The 19163-nt window shown below is 39.9% G+C and overlaps 1 protein-coding gene across 2 annotated transcripts in view; it reads right to left on the bottom strand.

The window, feature by feature from the left end:
• Positions 1 to 19163, bottom strand: part of prkcbb (protein kinase C, beta b) — a 125681-nt gene that overhangs the window by 58337 nt on the left and 48181 nt on the right. Inside the window, exons 4-5 of one of the 2 annotated variants that reach the window (XM_053648215.1) lie at positions 16999 to 17110; positions 12471 to 12599 (exon numbers count right to left, since the gene is read on the bottom strand). In XM_053648215.1, the coding sequence (XP_053504190.1) occupies positions 12471 to 12599; positions 16999 to 17110 (241 nt within the window). Of the gene's footprint in view, positions 1 to 12470; positions 12600 to 16998; positions 18626 to 19163 lie in introns of those variants that run through there. The other variant, XM_053648224.1, reaches the window with a different exon arrangement.

The raw sequence follows: 19163 nt of genomic DNA, 5'->3' as shown, positions 1-19163 counted from the left end.
TATAATCGGCGATCATTATTGCACCGCCAAAAGAATATAGGAGAAAGTCCAATGTGATTTCTTCTTAACACCTGATACTGAGTGAGGTAGTACACTTCTCTGTGTTCATACCTACTGCACACACATACACAACAGACTAAGAGAATGATAGAGAAATTATAATATGTATCATATATATACAGTATCTCACAAAAGTGAGTACACCCCTCACATTTTTGTAAATATTTGATTATATCTTTTCATGTGACAACACTGAAGAAATGACACTTTGCTACAATGTAAAGTAGTGAGTGTACAGCTTGTGTAACAGTGTAAATTTGCTGTCCCCTCAAAATAACTCAACACACAGCCATTAATGTCTAAACCGCTGGCAACAAAAGTGAAAATGTCCAAATTGGGCCCAATTAGCCATTTTCCCTCCCCGGTGTCATGTGACTTGTTAGTGTTACAAGGTCTCAGGTGTGAATGCGGAGCAGGTGTGTTAAATTTGGTGTCATCGCTCTCACACTCCCTCATACTGGTCACTGGAAGTCCAACATGGCACCTTATGGCAAAGAACTCTCTGAGGATCTGAAAAAAAGAATTGTTGCTCTACATAAAGATGGCCTAGGCTATAAGAAGATTGCCAAGACCCTGACACTGAGCTGCAGCACGGTGGCCAAGACCATACAGCAGTTTAACAGGACAGGTTCCACTCAGAACAGGCCTCGCCATGGTCAACCAAAGAAGTTGAGTGCATGGGTGTAGGGGTGTACTCACTTTTGTTGCCAGTGGTTTAGACATTAATGGATGTGCGTTGAGTAATTTTGAGGGGACAGCAAATGTACACTGTTATACAAGCTGTACACTCACTACTTTACATTGTAGCAAAGTGTCATTTCTTCAGTGTTGTAACATTAAAGATATAATCAAATATTTACAAAAATGTAAGAGGTGTACCCACTTTTGTGAGATACTGTGTGTGTGTATATACATATATATATATATATATACATATGTATATATATATATATATATACATATGTACTTATGTGTGTGTGTGTGTATATATATATATATATATATACACACACATTAATATTTTGAGTTTGCCTTCAAAAGTCAACCGTTCCACTGATTAATCCTGGGAGAAAACAGAGAGCAGCCTGAGGGAAGGTAGGCTGCTCTCTTCATTTAGAGAATGTGTGTATGCGTGCGTGTGTGTGTGTGTGACTGCACAGACCTTAATTTTCCAGCTGATGAGTGTTACACCCAGCACGCTTAGTAATAACACACACACAATGGAGCACATAGGGCACATAGATTACATACATAAATGTATCTATGTAGGCATTTACACCATCGCCAGAGAAAATGTCTGGCTGGCAGGCATGCGTTAATTCTTTATATCAGGTCTATAGCAGATCAAAAACTGTTGTTTACCATTTTTATAATACCATGTGAAATAAAGATTTACCATTTTATGAGATTTTCTGATCGCGCTGAGTATTTGCGTTTGTGATAAATGCTGAGTGCAAATTCTGTGTAATTTACTCAGTTTTTAATGAAAAAAAAATAACATGAAGGAAATAATATTCCACAGCATTTGTCTTGTTTCTACTTTCACTATGTCTTTACACTCAGTGTCCACATTAATAATGATGTAATTACTATTTACATTCTTCTACATTGCTAATTTCAGTCATGAACTATCGTTCACGTTAGATGTCCATTTTCCCCAGTTGCCTAGCAACAGTATTCTGGCAACTTTAGTCATTTCATCTTTGAGTCGTTTTCCATGTCAAAAGCCGCAATCAGTCAGTTCAATATGTAAACATGTTACCATGTAAATAATAAAATGACCTGGAATAATGGTTTAGGCTAGAATTATACACTATGAAATCATATTAAATGAAAATAAGACAAATGATTGACATGGATTTTGACAGAAGTGGAATTTGTTTGGGCGGGACAAAACTTATGAGGAATTGGAGACAGAATCCTGACACTCTGTCCGCAACATGTCACCCTCACTCTGCAGCGAAACGTCTCCTCTCTCTGTCATGATGCTGACAAAAAATAACAAATAACTTACTCTGCCTTTCTCACCACTGGATTTCAATATCATAAACGAAATGTCAAATTTAATTTGCATTAGCTGCCTGTTCAGTGTAAGCTCCTTGCACAATCGACAATGAAAAAAGAACGTACATCACATCTAAACTCAATGTTGATTATAGCATATGCTTATTCATTTTAAATAAAAGGTTGTTATCATATTTATTTAATTATTCGAAGAGTTTAATTCCAAAAGATAATATATTCTCCACTTCTAGACATTTTGGTAACTAGGGATTTATATAATATTTCATATAATATTATTTCAATCTCTTAAGCACAGATATGTGTAAGGATGCATGCAAATTTATTTAATGCATTTTTGTATAGAAACTAAAGAACAGCAATATATCCATCAGAAACAACAGAATACCAATTAAGGCAATTTATTTTTGACTATAAATATATTATACATATATTCATATTTATATATTTATAAAATATATAAATATAATTAACACTAATGAATAGATTTAGAAAATCAAAGTGAAAAGCTTAAAGTTAAAGTATCTTGCACAAAAAAGAATAATAATGTTACTCCATTAAAATAATTATTTTATGTGTAGAATAGTCAATATCAAGGCTTTTTGCCACACAGTAGCTTTCTCAGTCATGTCAATTGAAAAATATTTAATTTCAGTGGTTAGGTTTATGTTTCTGTTTACACTTCGTACTAGATCGGATCATCTCTCTATATATTTGCACTCCATTTCCCTCTCGCATTTTCTTTTTTTTTTATACCATTTTGACCCTTGCATTCATATGAAAAAGTTTTGAAAATCATCTAAAAATGAAACCGTAAAAGATGCTATTTATGTTTCACTGTTGAGAATTTTTGTTCTGCTGAACATTTTGCATTCTCCTTGGTTTCACTGGGCTTGCTGTCTTTTGACTCATCTCTGCCCCACCCCTGTTTGACAGCATGTCTGAGTGACAGAGACAGGACATGACAACTACATACCAATATCCCTCTTTCTACCTCTGGATCCCCCCATTTCTGTTCTTTTTTGTATTGGTATTGCTGTTGCTCTAAAGTCGTATTTCTGAGGTTTTTTTGGTGGGGTTTTCTGGACATCATACAAATACATATGCAGCGTTATGACAGTAAAACTCCACTGAATTGACCTAAGAGAGACAAGCACAGCGGGAACGAGGCATTGTAAATGATTAGACAACATCACCATCTGCTGGACCCACAGAGAACTCCCACGTTCTCGCCACGTATTTAGCTCTTTCCATCTGTCTTTCTATCGCACTTTGTGTTTCTTTCTTACTTTGTCACTCTCGCTCCATTTCTATGTGTCTCACCATCTGTTGCTGACCACATGACCATATGTAGTTACTGTATTACTAATTCTGCCAAGCACTGCCAAGAATTTCTATCAATAAAACAGACAAAGTATAACCATTCAGAGGAACAGAAATGAAGCCAGAAAAAATATTAGGACGGTACTTTGCACATCAATACCATGCCTCCACAGACAGGGGGCTTCCACCGATGACTGTACTGTACAGCAGCCTTGTAGTTAACACTTGTAACAGGAGGTTGTGAGCTCTGGTACTGCCAAACATGGCTGAGCATGTGTTCTGACACCAGATCAATAGCTTATATATGTGAAGAAAATCACTTCACTGTATTATACTTGTATATGCAGAGGTGCCTGATATTTCTAACAAGCAGGCAGAAGAAAAACATAATTGAAAACAAAAATCTAACAAATTGTTTGCCCAAATTGCAACGCAAAATACATAGCTTAATACATAAAAAGATCATCATAAAGTATACAACACATGCTGAAAAGGGCCAAGGTTCACAAGGTCACACGTTGAAATTCAAGTAGATTAAAAAAAAACAAAAAAACGCTAACAGCTATGTAATGCATAAAGTCATGCAGATAAAAGTCAAAAGCTTCAGATAATGTTCATGTCATTGTAAGCGTGGTATCTTGTGGTATCATCAGTGCTAGATGGGCTGATTTGAGTGAAACCTGTGATTTGCCTTGCAGCAGCCACTATTGTCAGTACTGCTGTTATAGAAAATTAATCAACAACTTTAGACCAATCAGAATGGAGAATTCACCACACTGTGGTGCCATCCATCAATTTTCTGTACTGCTTATCCTACACAGGGTTGTGGCGGAGCCTGGAGCCTATCCCAGGGAACTCGGGGCACCCTGGACAGGGTGCCAACCCATTGCAGGGCACAAACACACACACATTCACACTGCAGACAATTTGGAAATGCGAGCCTACAACAAGTGTCTTTGGACTGGAGGAAGGAAACCCCCGAAGCATAGGGAGAGCATGAAAACTCCATGCACACAGGGCAGAGGCAGGACTCGAACCCCTAACCCTGGAGGTGCAAGGCAAACATGTCGAGCAGTTCCAATATTACTGCTAGACAAGCTTCTCTGTTTCTCTTTGACAAAAAGTCCAGCTTTGTCTCAATAGCTTTTGTGCAGTCTCTCCACTTTGGCAAATCATGATTAATCATATTTTAATCTCACATATTGTACAGCTACACTTCAACAGTAGTATTGTGCAGACCGTAATGCAATTATTGCAAGTGGTGCTAAAGTATTTTGCCAACTGCTGTATTCAGAGATTACCAGTAGGGGGGGATACACACCAAGAAATGTTCCAGTAGCGCATCACCATGTATTCCATCTTAAGCTGTTTAAATTTGAGTACAAAATAATAGACTGTCAAAGTAGTTACTAAATATGGCAAAGTCTGCACACTGAATATTGATAGGAATGTTTTATAAATAAAATCTACTATTTATGTAGACTGACCTCAACATATATAACTGATGTTTTATTTAACTGCAAACAGATACATCAAAGTCAGGGGTATTATCTTATATTACATTAAGATCAGAAACTAGTTCTCTTTCAACAGTTTTATTAGTTATATCACAAATGGCAGTTGATATATACTGTATGATGTAGGCAGGGGCGGTCGGTATAAATGGGCTAAACCCTGCTGTCTTTCAAAGATAAAAAGACATCAATACAAGATTTCAGTTTTGGCATCTACACCAATATTATGTAAAGAATAACGCATGACAGACCATGCCGATGTTCAAAAATAATACACGGCGGGATGTGTGATGTGATACGGCCCGACGTGAAACAGAGTAGGGCTGCAACAACTAATTGATAACATTGATAATAATCGATAATTAAAATAATCGACAACGAATTTCATTATGGATTATTTAGGTCTGTGACGTCACTGTGGATAACCCCCCATTAGTGACGTCACTTCACAATGGTGAAAAATGCATTTGTATGAATAAAACACATCTGCTAAATAGCAGAGGTCACAGAGTGAGCTGCTGCGGAAAAACTGCACGATCCAGGTTGTCCAAAATATGAGAAAGTTTTGTATTAAGTGCTTAAAACAAACTCCTAAGTGTATTAACATGGCTCGTCATGTCAGACGCTGCGACAGATACATGTGCTGTTTAATGTTGTCATGTATCCAAATCCAAAACAGTAATCCAAAGCATGGTCTAATAACATGCAAAAGGTCAGGCGATCGGCATAAACAGGGCTAGGCTAGAATCAAAACAAGAAACGAGAAACAAGGTCAATAACATGAAACGAGAAACAAGAAACAACCGCTTAGTAAAGAGATAAACTCAATACTGCACAAAATGCACAGAGACACGAGGAGTTTAAATGACAAACGTAATCATGGGTAAATACGGACAGCTGAAAACAATATTGACACACCTTCGGAAAACAACCAATGACTAAACGGGGGCGGAGACAGAACATAATCATAACAAAAGCACGTGTCCAAAGTAAACAAAATCACTGTCATTGAAAACCAAAAAGTGTGCATTTACTGAGTGCTCGCGCACCTGGCTTGCCCCCCCAATGGGCACTCCTCCCGGAGCGCCAGAACATACTCCCCTCCCCTGGCGGTCCTGGACCCTTGGGCAAAATGTCTTCAGCTGAAATGGAAGACTGAACGGCGTCCTCAGTGGAGCAGGAAGGCAGAGCGACATCCTCAGCGGAGCAGGAAAGGATAGCGACGTCCTCAGCGGAGCAGGAAGGTGAAGCAAACGTCCTCAGCAGAGCACGGAGGCGGAGCGACGTCCTCAGCAGAGCAGGAAAGCAGAGAGATGTCCTCAGCGGAGCAGGAAAGCAGAGCAACGTCCTCAGCGAACCTTGGTGTAGTGGCTTCCACAGCAGCGTAGGGAAGCAAAACGGAGGTCTTGGCTGCAACGGGAGGTGGAGAAACTTCCTCAGTAGAACAGGGTGGCTGAGTGGCATCCTCAGCTGTATAGGGATGCTGAGTGGTGTCCACAGTCACGCAGAGAGTCTGAGCGTCGTTCTCCATCGACTTTGCAGACTGAACTTGGTTGGCTGTGTCCTCAGTCTCAGGCAGGAGGAGAACTCAGTTGATCATGTCGTCAGTCTCAGACATGAGGAAAACTTGGTTAGTCATGAAGTCTGCTTCAGGCATGAGTAGAACTTGGTCATCCGTATCAGCAGCCTCAGGCGTGAACAGAACTTGGCCGTCCTTGTCAGCAGACTTGGGCGTGAGCAGAACTTTTATGGTCCGTGTCAGTAGAATCGGCATGAGCAGAACTTGGTGGTCCGTGTCAGCAGACTCGGGTGTGATCAGAACTTGGTTGTTCGTGATGTTGGCTTCAGGCGTGAGCAGGTGTGAGCAGGACCTGGTTGTCTGTGTCAGCAGATTCGGACATGAACAGAACTTGGTTGGTTATGATGACTGACTCTGGCATGAGCATAACTTGGTTGGTTGTGACATCGGTTTCAGACGTGAGCAGAACCTGGGTGGTCGTGACATCATTTTCAGGCATGAGCAGAACCTGGTTGGTCGTGACGTCAGTTTCAGACTGGAACATGGCGTTGAAGATCACATCGTTGATCTCAGACTGGAACGTGGCGTGGAAGGTCACATCGTTGAACTTTAGCTGGAACTTGCCATGGGAGGTTGCCTTGTCGACCTCAGACAGGAACTTGGCTTGAGAGGTCGCCTCTTCAACCTTGGATAGGAACTTGGCATGAGTAGAGCTTGGGTGTGCCGTCTCTTTGACCTCTGACAGGAACTGGGCTTGAGAGGTCAACTCTTCGACCTCGTTCAGGAACTGGGCATGAGAGCTTGCCTCTTCGACCTCGGACAGGAACTGGGCTTGAGCGGTCGCCTCTTTGACCTCGGACAGGAACTGGGCTTGAGAGGTCGCCTCTTTGACCTCAGACAGGAACTGGGCTTGAGAGATCGCCTCTTTGACCTTGGACAAGAACTGGGCTTGAGAGGTCGCCTCTTCGACCTCGGTCAGGAACTGGGCTTGAGAGGTTGCCTCTTCGACCTCGGACAGGAACTTGGCTTGAAAGGTCGTCTCTTTGACCTCTGAAAGGAACTGGGCTTGAGAGGTCATCTCTTCGACCTCAGACAGGAACATGGCTTGGGAGGTCACCTCGTTGACCTCAGACAGGAACTTGACTTTCTGCTGGAGCTCTGGAGATGAGACCGCCTCGTGGATCTCATGCTGGAGCTTTGGGGATGAGACCGCCTCGTGGGTCTCATGCTGGAGCTCTGCAGGTGAGACTATCTCGTGGGTCTCAGGTTGGAGCTCTGGAGGTGAGGTCATCACATTGACGTCTGGCTGGAGCTCTGCAAGTGAGACCACTTCATGGGTCTCAGTTTGGAGCTCTGGAGATGAGGCCGCTATGTTGAGCTCTGGAGATGAGGCCGCTATGTTAACCTCTGGATGGAGCTCTGCAGGTGAGATCACGTCGTATGTCTCAAGCTGGAGCTCTGGGACCGAGGTCACCATGTTGGCCTCCGGCTGAAGCTCGGCAGGTGAGACCACCTTGTGGGTCTCAGGTTTGAGCTCTGGAAATGAAGTTGCCCCATTGACCTGTTGCTGGAGCTTGGCAGGTGAGACCACCTCGTAGGTCTCGAGCTGGAGCTCTGAAGCAGAGCTCGCCACGTTGACCTCTGGCAGGAACTTGGCGGATGAGACCTCCTCGTGAGACTCAGGTTGGAACTCTGGAGATGAGGTCGCCACGTTGACCTCCGGCTGGAGCTCAGCAGGTGAGACCGCCTCCTGGATCTTGAGCTGGAGCTCTGGAGCCAAGGTCACTACATTGACCTCTGGCTGGAGCTCAGCAGGTGAGACCACCTCGTGGGTCTCAAGCTGTAGCTCTGGAGATGAGGTCGCCACTTTGACCACCTCCACCATTGCCCTGTCGGCTGAGGCCTAAAGTTGAACTGTGGCGGCTGCCCTGTCAATCCACTCATAATAGGTGTGGAATGGCAGGTCAGCCTTGTTCGTCACACTGACTCCCAACAAAAGTTGGGAGGTGAGACCACCTCGTGGGTCTCAGGTTTGAGCTCTGGAAATGAAGTTGCCCCATTGACCTGTCGCTGGAGCTTGGCAGGTGAGACCACCTCGTAGGTCTCGAGCTGGAGCTCTGAATCAGAGCTTGCCACGTTGACCTCTGGCAGGAACTCGGCGGATGAGACCTCCTCGTGAGACTCAGGTTGGAACTCTGGAGATGAGGTCACCACGTTGACCTCCGGCTGGAGCTCAGCAGGTGAGACCACCTCCTGGATCTTGAGCTGGAGCTCTGGAGCCAAGGTCACTACATTGACCTCTGGCTGGAGCTCAGCAGGTGAGACCACCTCGTGGGTCTCAAGCTGTAGCTCTGGAGATGAGGTCGCCACCTTGACCACCTCCACCATTGCCCTGTCGGCCGAGGCCTGAAGCTGAACTGTGGCGGCTGCCCTGTCAATCCACTCATAATAGGTGTGGAATGGCAGGTCAGCCTTGTTCGTCACACTGACTCCCAACAAAAGTTTATCCAGGTCGTTGCTCTGCCCTGGATGCCCAAACTCCTTCAAGAACAGTTCCGCAAACTGAGTTACGTTCTCTAGTCCCCTGGATCCCATGGCTGCTAGACGTTACGCCCACTGGCGGGTTGAGCCAAAAAACCAGCACACAATGAACCTTATCCACTGCTTCTCACTGGACCTGGGTCTGTTAGGCTCAAGCAATAAATCTGGCAGTCAACCAGAGAATATTCAGGGTAGCCAAAAAACCCATCAAACCGATCTGGGAGATCTACGAGAGTCCATTGCGGAAACTGGATCGAATCCAAGGCGGGGATGGTTTGCTTAGCATGACATCTCCTCAGTGTTCCTGCTGCATCCATGTTAAGGCGCAGTATTCTGTCAGGTACCAGAAAGTAAGGGAGTTGAGGACGAATGCAAGTGCAGTAAAAGACTATATTAGAGAGATAGGCAGACAAATCCAAAACAGCTCGATTTTCCAAGCTCACTGCAATACTGCAGCGCTGACTCAAGGGGAAATCGTGTCAAATGTGTTCCAGACATGTTTTCTTCAGCACAGAAAATAAATTTTTAGCTCTATATCCTTATCTGTAAATGTTAGAAACTTATGCTAGTATTTCCATTTTACATAAAGGCTCGTCCTGACAGCGAGTGAGTCTCCATTAAACTTCACTGAATGAAGGCGAGTCCGCGCATGTGCGTCAATAAAACAGCGCACGATAGAAAAGAAGCACAATAACTCTGACTAAAATATTCATTTTGATCAAATATGTTGTTTGAATGTAAGAAGTGTCATACATTTACAGAATAAAGTAACATGTTACTGTATTTCAGATGAGTGAATGTGTGTGTTACTGCAAAGTTAACTTACCAGTTAACACTTCATTTGGGCTTTTTTTAGCATTTTTAATATAGTTATTTTAACTTCTGCTTTAAAGCTTGTGGACAATCAGTTGTTGTTTTTTTGTCTTCAAAATATAATGTTAATATATATTTTTTTAATCCTTTGCACAATGTATAGCATAGCCCACATAGATACATTTAATACCCTTTTCATAGCCTTCAATTTGCACAATGTTTGAAGGACAACATTGGGCAGAAAATAACGGTTTTCCCCCCAAAAAATACAGAAAATAAAAACTGGCCTTTTAACCCAACTAATCGATTAATCAAAGAAATAATTGACAGATTAAACGATTATGAAAAAAATCGTTAGTTGCAGCCCTAAGCAGAGTAACCCTAAAACATTTTATTTTCGTAAAACAACACAATCGTTCATTAATGAAAGAAATGTCATGTTTTTTAATGATTTATAGTTCGATTTAATGTGAGAGGAGTTAGTTCCTGTTATCATTTCCATTATAGAACAAGGCAAACAACTGTTGATGGCCGCAACACATCTCAAAAAAGTTGGGACGGGGGCATCAAAAGGCTGGAAAAGTAAGTGTTACTAAAAAAACAGATGGTGGAACATTTTGCGAATAATTAGGCTAATTGGCAACAGGTAAGTAACATGATTGGATATAAAAAGTGTATCTTAGAGAGTCTCTCAGAAGTAAAAAGCTGTGAGGGCATCTGGATGGAAGCATATGTTGCTCTAAAACCTGTATACACCTTTCAGCATTTATGGTGCCTTTCCAGATGTGCAAGCTGCCCATTCCATAGGCACTAATGCACCCCATGCCATCAGAGATGCAGGCTTTTGAACTGAGTGCTGATAAAAAGCCGGATGGTCCCTCTCCTCTTTAGTCCTTTTTAGTTTAGAGGATGTGGTGTCCATGGTTTCCAAAAACAAATTTAAATTTTGATTCGCCTGACCACAGAACAGTTTTCCACTTTGCCTCAGTCCATTTTAAATGAGCTTTCCCAGAGAAGACGGCAGCGTTCCTGGATCATCTTCACATATGGCTTCTTCTTTGCATGATAGAGCTTTAACCAGCATTTGTGGATGGCATTGTGTTCACAGACAATGAGCTCTGGAGGTGTTTCTGAGCCCATGCAGTGATTTCCATTACAGAATCATGCCTGTTTTTAATGCAGTGCCACCTGAGGGCCTGAAGATCACGGGCATGCAATAGTGATTTTTACCGTTGCCCCTGGCACACAGAGATTTCTCCAGATTATCTGAATCTTTTGATGATATTATGTACTGTAGATGATGAGAGATTCATAGTCTTCGCAATTTTATGTTGAGGAACATTATTCTGAAATTGTTCCACAAATTGTAGTCACAGATTGGTGAATGTCTGTCCATCTTTACTTCTGAAAGACTCACTGCCTGGCTAAGATACTCTTTTTATACCCAATCATGTTACTGACCTGTTGCCAATTAACCTCCCGCTGTTTCTTTTTAGTAACACTTACTTTTCCAGCCTTTTGTTGCCATCGCCCAACTTTTCTGAGATGTGTTGTGGCTGTCAAATTCAAAATTACTTAATTTTTTTCTGAAAATGATTTCCTATGTTTAAACATTTGATATGTTTTCTATGGTCTATTGTGAATAACATATGGCTTTATGAGATTTGCAAATCACTGAATTCTGTTTTTGTGTACATTTTACACAGTATTTTTAATAAACTTTATTATTAGTCTTAGATTATGTACAAGTCTCTCTGAATGAGCCGCTACTATAGAAACAATAATGTAAAAGAACAAACACATTAATATAAACCTATCTTTCACATTATAGCCGGAAGTACTGCCCGAGTCGTGCTCTTATACAAAAATAATCCAATTTGAGAATTTGGATTATGTTGGACCTGTGTGGAACTGAGTGCAACAGCACCACCAACTGTCCTGAGTAAAATACACAGAATGATATTACGAGGTGAGGAGGGGGCTCATTTCTTTCTATCCCAGATGGTAGATCAGAAATGCAGTCACGCAGCCATGTCAGGTGACTTGTCAATATATTTGTCAATATATTTCTTGTCTGTGACAGCTGTCACTAGATGAATGCCTTCTGTTCATGAAAATCATTTCTACATTTTCCACAATTAATGTCAAAGGCTCTTAACGAACACCAGTTCTATCACCAGTTACATGATTAAAATATTCTATGGTTCTGGTTTGATGTCAGTGAGACAGCGGAATTGTGGGAGAAGATGTAAAGTGTGTATAAGCAAGATATTTCAGCAATTTGGTGATGCATGCAAAAGTATGGGTCACTGACTCAGTTCCTCTTTCTGCACTAAATTTAAACATTTGAGTTCATTATGTGTATTGTAGCCACTGAGGAGGAAAAACACCTGTTTCACACACCTGTGCACAGAGGGGCTTAGATTTCATGCTTTAAAAAAAAAAAAAAGGATTATATACTCCACTCATACTGCTCATTGTGTTTGTGTGACAGTCTTAGCCAGGGCCACTTTATAGAACAGATATTTATTATCTTAAAGAATAATTAAGAAATTTAAATCACAAATAAACTGTTTGCTTAATTTAATGTTTAAACCATATAACAGGTTAGACCTGGTCATACAGTGTGGACCCGCCTTTTTACCGTTAGCGTGTTGGTGTCTGCATGCAAGACTCACTGCATACGGTGAGTACGTTGTTCTTGATGTTAGCAGTGATCTGGATTCGGCCTCTGCGTTCAGTGTGATCAGTTCCACACAGACTCGGCACGTTAGCAACACAACGCTTATGAATATTCATCATACAATCTGCAGAGAGATACAGGGGGGCGTGAGAGAGAGAAGGAGAGCGAGAGAGAGGGAGAGAAAGGGAGAAAGAGAGAGATGGACAAAAGATTCTGAATGTGATGTTAATTAAATGTAGCATTTAAATTAACCGAATCTTTTGCTGAATCTGGTAATCAGTAGAAGGCTGCCTTTAGCTACACCCCTATTTAATATCCTGCATCCTACAACACCCATTTAACCCTATAACCATAATTAATCCAATAGAATAATTAAGGTGATGGTGACAACGATGATAAGATAGTCCAATTCAATTTTATTTGTATAACACTTTCAACATTATATATTTCACAATGTAGATTTACAGAAATCCTGATGTATTATAATGGTTATGTGATTAATATAATTACGGTGATGATGGTGGTGATTGTGATAATGGCCGTGTGATGATTCTGATTATTGTGATGATGGTGGTGATTACGATAATGGTCATGTGATTATTATAATTACGGTGATGGTGGCTTGCATGATAATGGTAATGTGATCCTTCTGATTACAGTGATGACAGTGGCGATTATGATAATGGTCATGTGATGATTCTGATGATTGTGATGGTGGATATCATTCTAATGGTCATGTGATTATTCTGATTATTGTGATGGTGGATATCATTATAATAGTCATGTGATGATTCTGATTATTGTGATGATAGTGCTGATTATGATAATGGTCATGTGATGATTCTGCTTATTGTGATGACAGTGGTTGATTATAATAATGGTCATGTGATAATTCTGATTATTGTGATGGTGGATATCATTATAATGGTCATGTGATGATTCTGATTACGGTGATGATAGTGTTGATTATAAAAATGGTCATGTGATGATTCTGATTATTGTGATGTGGATATCATTATAATGGTCATGTGATGATTCTGATTACGGTGATGATAGTGGCTGATTATAATAATGGTCATGTGATGATTCTGATTATTGTGATGATAGTGCTGATTATGATAATGGTCATACAATGATGATGATGATGATAGTGGAGATCATGATAATGGTCATGTGATGACTCTGATTATGGCGACAGTGGTGGTGGTTATGATTACGGTGATGATTGTGAGTATGAAAGTCATGGTAATTATGATAATGAAAATAGTGGTGGTGATGGCAGTGATTATGATAATGGTCCCTGTAATAGTGACTCAGATAATGGTGATGGTGTTTATGGTGATTCTGATAGTGGTAATAATGCTAAATAGGTGATTACAATAATTGTTGTGGCAACTATAATAATCATGGTTCATAGTGATGGTGATTAAGATAACAGCAGTGATGATGATCACTTTGAGAATAGTCATGGTCATGGTGATGATGAGAATTAGAGATGCACCATTTTTTTCCCTGTGTTCACATGCAAGATCTGCATCAATGTGTCAGATCTGAAAATATATCAAATCCAATCATATCTGATTCATACACACTATGAAATCAGGTACACTCTTAGTAAAGATGATGGAGTTGTTAATGATGCTGAGGCAAAGGTAATTATGTACAGTAGATAAACGCATACATTTACATACTGCCACTCAGTGACACATAAATCCATATCTACACACACACACTCACACACACACACACACACACACACACACACACTTTACTTCCTGAGGTACTGAAACACTCCTCCACAGTTCAAGCAGAAGAGAGCTGGAGAACGAGTGCTAGCTGGAGTGTAAACAGTGCGGAGGGCCCAGAGAGGCAGACACACACACAGATACACAGACACACACACACACACACACACACACACACACAGTGGAAATAGGGAACCAAGGTTAATTATAGCTTTGTCAGTCTGCAGCCATAACAACTTCACCTATCCACCTGTCTTTCTTTCTGTCTTTCTATCGTTTCTATCTACATTTGTCTGTGTTTCTGCATTTACATTTCTTTGTATCTGTCTATCTATCTATATTTCTTTCTATGTGTCCTTCATTTCATCTCTCTATCCGTCTATATTTCTTTCTTTCTGTCTATATGTCTATTACGTGTATAGCTTAATGTCTGTATCTGTTTAGTGGTCAAAATACATTGGCAAACAAAGAAAAAAGGGTGGTTCTGGAAAAAAAAATCAATTTTCATTCATTTATAACAACAAATCAGGAAACTGTTATTTAGGCCACAGTTGGCTTATAATATTTTATCAGATTTACTTTAGTTTCTATGTTTCGAACATTCCGGAAAGATCACTGGCCATGCTATCAGAAGCTGCTATAAAGCTGGGACATACTTGCTGTGCTTCTGTGAGTCAAAACAAGGTCCTTTAAGCTGCATTTCATTTTAACACCCGTTTGCATCTCCGAGAGCATGCGTTTCTTTTAATAACAATGGAGACTGCAAGTTTTACAATATTTTTAAAATTAATTAAATTATTATTGCTAAATGATTTTTATTGGTGTAAATTGTTATTGTTTTGTTTAAAGATCTTATTCTTTCATTTAGTACTGCCCTTCAGAAGCTGAATCAAATTTCTGAACTGGTTAATTTGTGTAAAGTCAGTTATTATTGTGTCTTGTGGACTATATGTAAACATCTGTAATGTGAAATAGCTTTTTCAGGGCAGAACTAAATAAAAAACAAAATGCAATTTTTATGATCGCTCTTATTATTATTATTTTTGATTATTAACATTTTGCAGATTCTGCAAATTGTTATGTAAACTTATGACGTCAACTGTGTGTAGTGTGCAGTCTGTGTGAGCTATATGTAACAGTGGCTCAAAACACACGTTTCATTTGTTTGTACAGAAATAAAAACATGACTTTTCCTTTTCCTATGCCCAATCATTTGTTTCAAGGCTTTTTGTGTGGTTTTTGAGTTGTAGTAGAGGTGGGAATTTTGCTGAAATCTGGCAACCCACACTATGAGCATTGGCAAGCTTTAAAGCTCAACATTACAGTAAAAAAAACCTCATGCTCGTGTGACTTTTGTTTGTTTTTAATCTTGCAAAATCCCGAGAGTCTCGAGGCACACTACTTGTCTGAAGAGATATATAGGTCAAATCTGGGGAGAATGGTGCTTAGTGGTTAGCACGTTTGCCTCACACCTCTGGGGTTGGGGGAATCCTGCCTCTGCCCTGTGTGCTTGGAGTTTGCATGTTCTCCCCGAGCGTCAGGGGTTTCCTCCGGGTACTTCGGGTTTCTCCCCCAGTCCAAAGGCATGTGTTGTTGGTTGATTGGCATTTCCAAATTGTTAATAGTGTGTGAACGGGTCTGTGAATGTGAGTGCGATTGTGCCCTGCGATCCCCGGGGTGTCTCCCTGCGACCCTGTGTAGGATAAGTGGTATGTAAAATGGATGGATAGATGGATGGATGGTTGTATCTGTATTCATATTCATTTAGGATGCATTATTTGTTCCGTATTGTATTCACGTATAGTTACATCCCTATTACTGAGTTTGGTACACACTGTGTAGACATCTTTCAGACTGATAAAGTTTATATAATAAGAACTGTTATGATTTCACATAACTGGTCTTACAGTGACTGGTGAGAAGTCTGTACACTGGCATTATACTGAACTAATAATAGCTGTTCCTAATGATGTTTCTAAGGGTGGAGTCAGAGCATTTGTGCTGGAGTAAGTGTATTGTGGGAGATAATGTGTGTATAACTGCAGTTGTGCTGGAGTAAGTGTATTGTGGAAGATAATGTGTGTATAACTGCAGATGCTAGGAGTTTGTAGGAGTTGTAGTGTTTAAAATGTAGTGAGTGTAAGAGCAAGGTTACATGCAGTTACTCCTTTAGGGTATATGGGATGGACTGGATGTGTTTTGGGAGTAGTTAGGACACTTGGGAAGTAGTTACGTTATTTTGGCATTTAGGGAAAGAATAAGACATTTAACTAAGTGTGCATTTGAAGATTGGATGCTTGGGTTGGAACAATGATATTTAGGATGGAGTTAGAAAAACAACTTGTGCATTTCAGGTAAATTTAAGGCATTTAAGCTAGTATATTTAAACGATAGTTACAACAGGGTTAAGGCATTTAAGGTGGAGTTAGGACCATTTAGGGTCTAGTTAGAGCATTGAGGATTAAGTGAGTTAAAGAATTTAGAACCAAGTTAAGATGTCAGGGTAGAGTTAAGGCATTTAGGGTGAAGTCAGGGAATCTGATGTGAAGTTTAGGTGCTTGAGGTAGAGAACAGTTAAGTTTAAACAAGGATATTTAGGATTGTTCTTGAAGGAAACAAGGGATTTAGGACAGAGATACGCCAACTAAGCTGGCGGTCATTTTGGGTGGGGTTAGTCTGTTTAAGCCATGGTGAGTATCACTGACTACCATGACAACTGACACACACACACACACACACAGCTTTGCTCTCTTAGACCCGAACGAGTGTGTTACTCACGTTCACATCTCATGCCCTGGTGAATGAGCCCATACAGCAGGGAGCCACAATGATCACAGAATGTCGGACTGGAGTACGTATGGACCTTAAACTTGTGTTTACTGCGTGGGTCCTGCAGTCAGAGACAGACAAACAGAGAATCAACCATTAAACACTGACCAATGTTCATTCATTCATTCAATCATTAATCTTCAGTAGTCACTCTATCCTTGTCTGAGTCGTCGTGATGTATCCAGAGCCAATCCCAGGAGCTTCATAGGCGTGAATCACAAATACGGGCTGCACACAAACACTTGCATGCTCATTTACACCTAGGGGCTAAATTCATGTTTCCAGCATGGTTATGGGAGGTGGGAGAAAACCCTGAGGAACATGGGAAGAACGTGTTAAACTTTTCTAATGTTATTTGAATAGATTTTACTGTAAACACATACTAGACAAATATTAAACTTTCACAGGCATTATAGTGGTGTTTTCTGCCTTTCTCTCTCTCTCACACACACACACAAATCATTGCAAAATTTTCAAAATGTAAAATTACATATATGTATCTGGGAGCTCAGATAAAGAGCTGTTCTGTTCCTGCTGTAGTGTCTGTGAATCACAATTAAGTGTGCTGTTTACCATGATAATGGAATGTGACTCATTACCATTATGTTATAATGCCATGTATCAGTTTTGTACTATAAGTGATATACATGGTAAAGACAATTACCACATTTTATAATCAGTATTTGGAAATTGCCTCCTTTAAGAAGGACACGTGCTTATAAGGGAGCCAGTATAATCCTGACTGGAAGTGTGAAGAGTCCATGATAACAATATTGTGCCTGTTAATCATCATATAATAGATTATTGTTACATGCCAAGTTCACACACAAAATCGCTCTGACACGCTGTCTTCTCCACAACTGAATTAATATTCCTCCATTCAGCAGAGATAATGAAAATGACATCTCTCTCTCTCTCTCTCTCTCTTTCTCACACACACACACACACACACACACATACACACAAGTGTATGAAAGGGGTCAACGGAGTGCATTTATACCGCAGCACTACACAGGAGCAGGGATGATGAAGAAAAAGAGTGGGAGGACGAGGGAAAGAGAAGGAAGGAAATGAAAGGAGATGACCAAAGAATGACCAAGATAAACAGAAACAAAAAAATGAAGTAAAAGAGATAAATGCAGATAAAAAAAGAACTAGAAACGGAAAGAAAGAAAGAAAGAAAGAAAGAAAGAAAGAAAGAAAGAAAGAGGATGAGAAAGGTGGATGGAAAGCGGAAGAGTGACTGGAGAGACAGGGTTGCTAATACACTAATATAAACACACACAAATATAAATACTCTACCAGTCAAAAACAAGCGCTCATAGACGGGCTTTCTTCATTTTTCTTTTGAATAATCATGAAAACACTTAAAAATAAGAAATGTGTTAAACAAATCAAAACTTGTTTTTAATAAATTTTTTAACTGTTCTCCTGATTTGCATGCTACATGAAGGAGCTTCACTGTTTAACACACAGTTGTTGGCTTTTTTTTGTTGTTGTTGTTGGCTTAACACAAACTTGTTGATCCATTATTTTTTTTTTACCATAAACTACTTATTATAAATGCAAGAGAGAGAGAGAGAGAGAGAGAGAGAGAGAGAGAGAGAGAGAGAGAGAGAAACACAGGGTGCATATTCACAAATAAATTAGGAGCTACAAAGAACAGGTGCACACAATCAGGAAAACAAAGCATTAATAAAATGATAGCAGAGACAGGAACACTAATATAAATATGTGCTTCTATAAACACACACTATGATAGAAATGTGTATGTTCAAAATAAACTACTATAAAAGAAACAAATAAACGCTGATATAAATACATGCTATTTATCTATTTATAAATGTTTGTTTAGCATAAACTTATATAATCATATTTTATTAATATAATATACTATTTTATTCATATTAATATATAAGCATATTAATGCACTCAAATGCTAATATACACATATCAACATAAACCAGTAATATTAACACAATGTAGTATACACACTATATGTTAAATGTGCATGTGTAAACATAAACTATTATAAACACATTTTAATATACAGCAATTACACAATAATATAAATGTGTGCTAATATAAAAACACATTTATATAAATATACACTA

Source organism: Ictalurus furcatus, chromosome 2 (assembly GCF_023375685.1).
Source record: "Ictalurus furcatus strain D&B chromosome 2, Billie_1.0, whole genome shotgun sequence".
In the NCBI taxonomy this organism is placed as follows: domain Eukaryota; kingdom Metazoa; phylum Chordata; class Actinopteri; order Siluriformes; family Ictaluridae; genus Ictalurus; species Ictalurus furcatus.
Note: the sequence above shows the minus strand (reverse complement) of the source record. Positions and strands in the feature narration are given on the sequence as shown.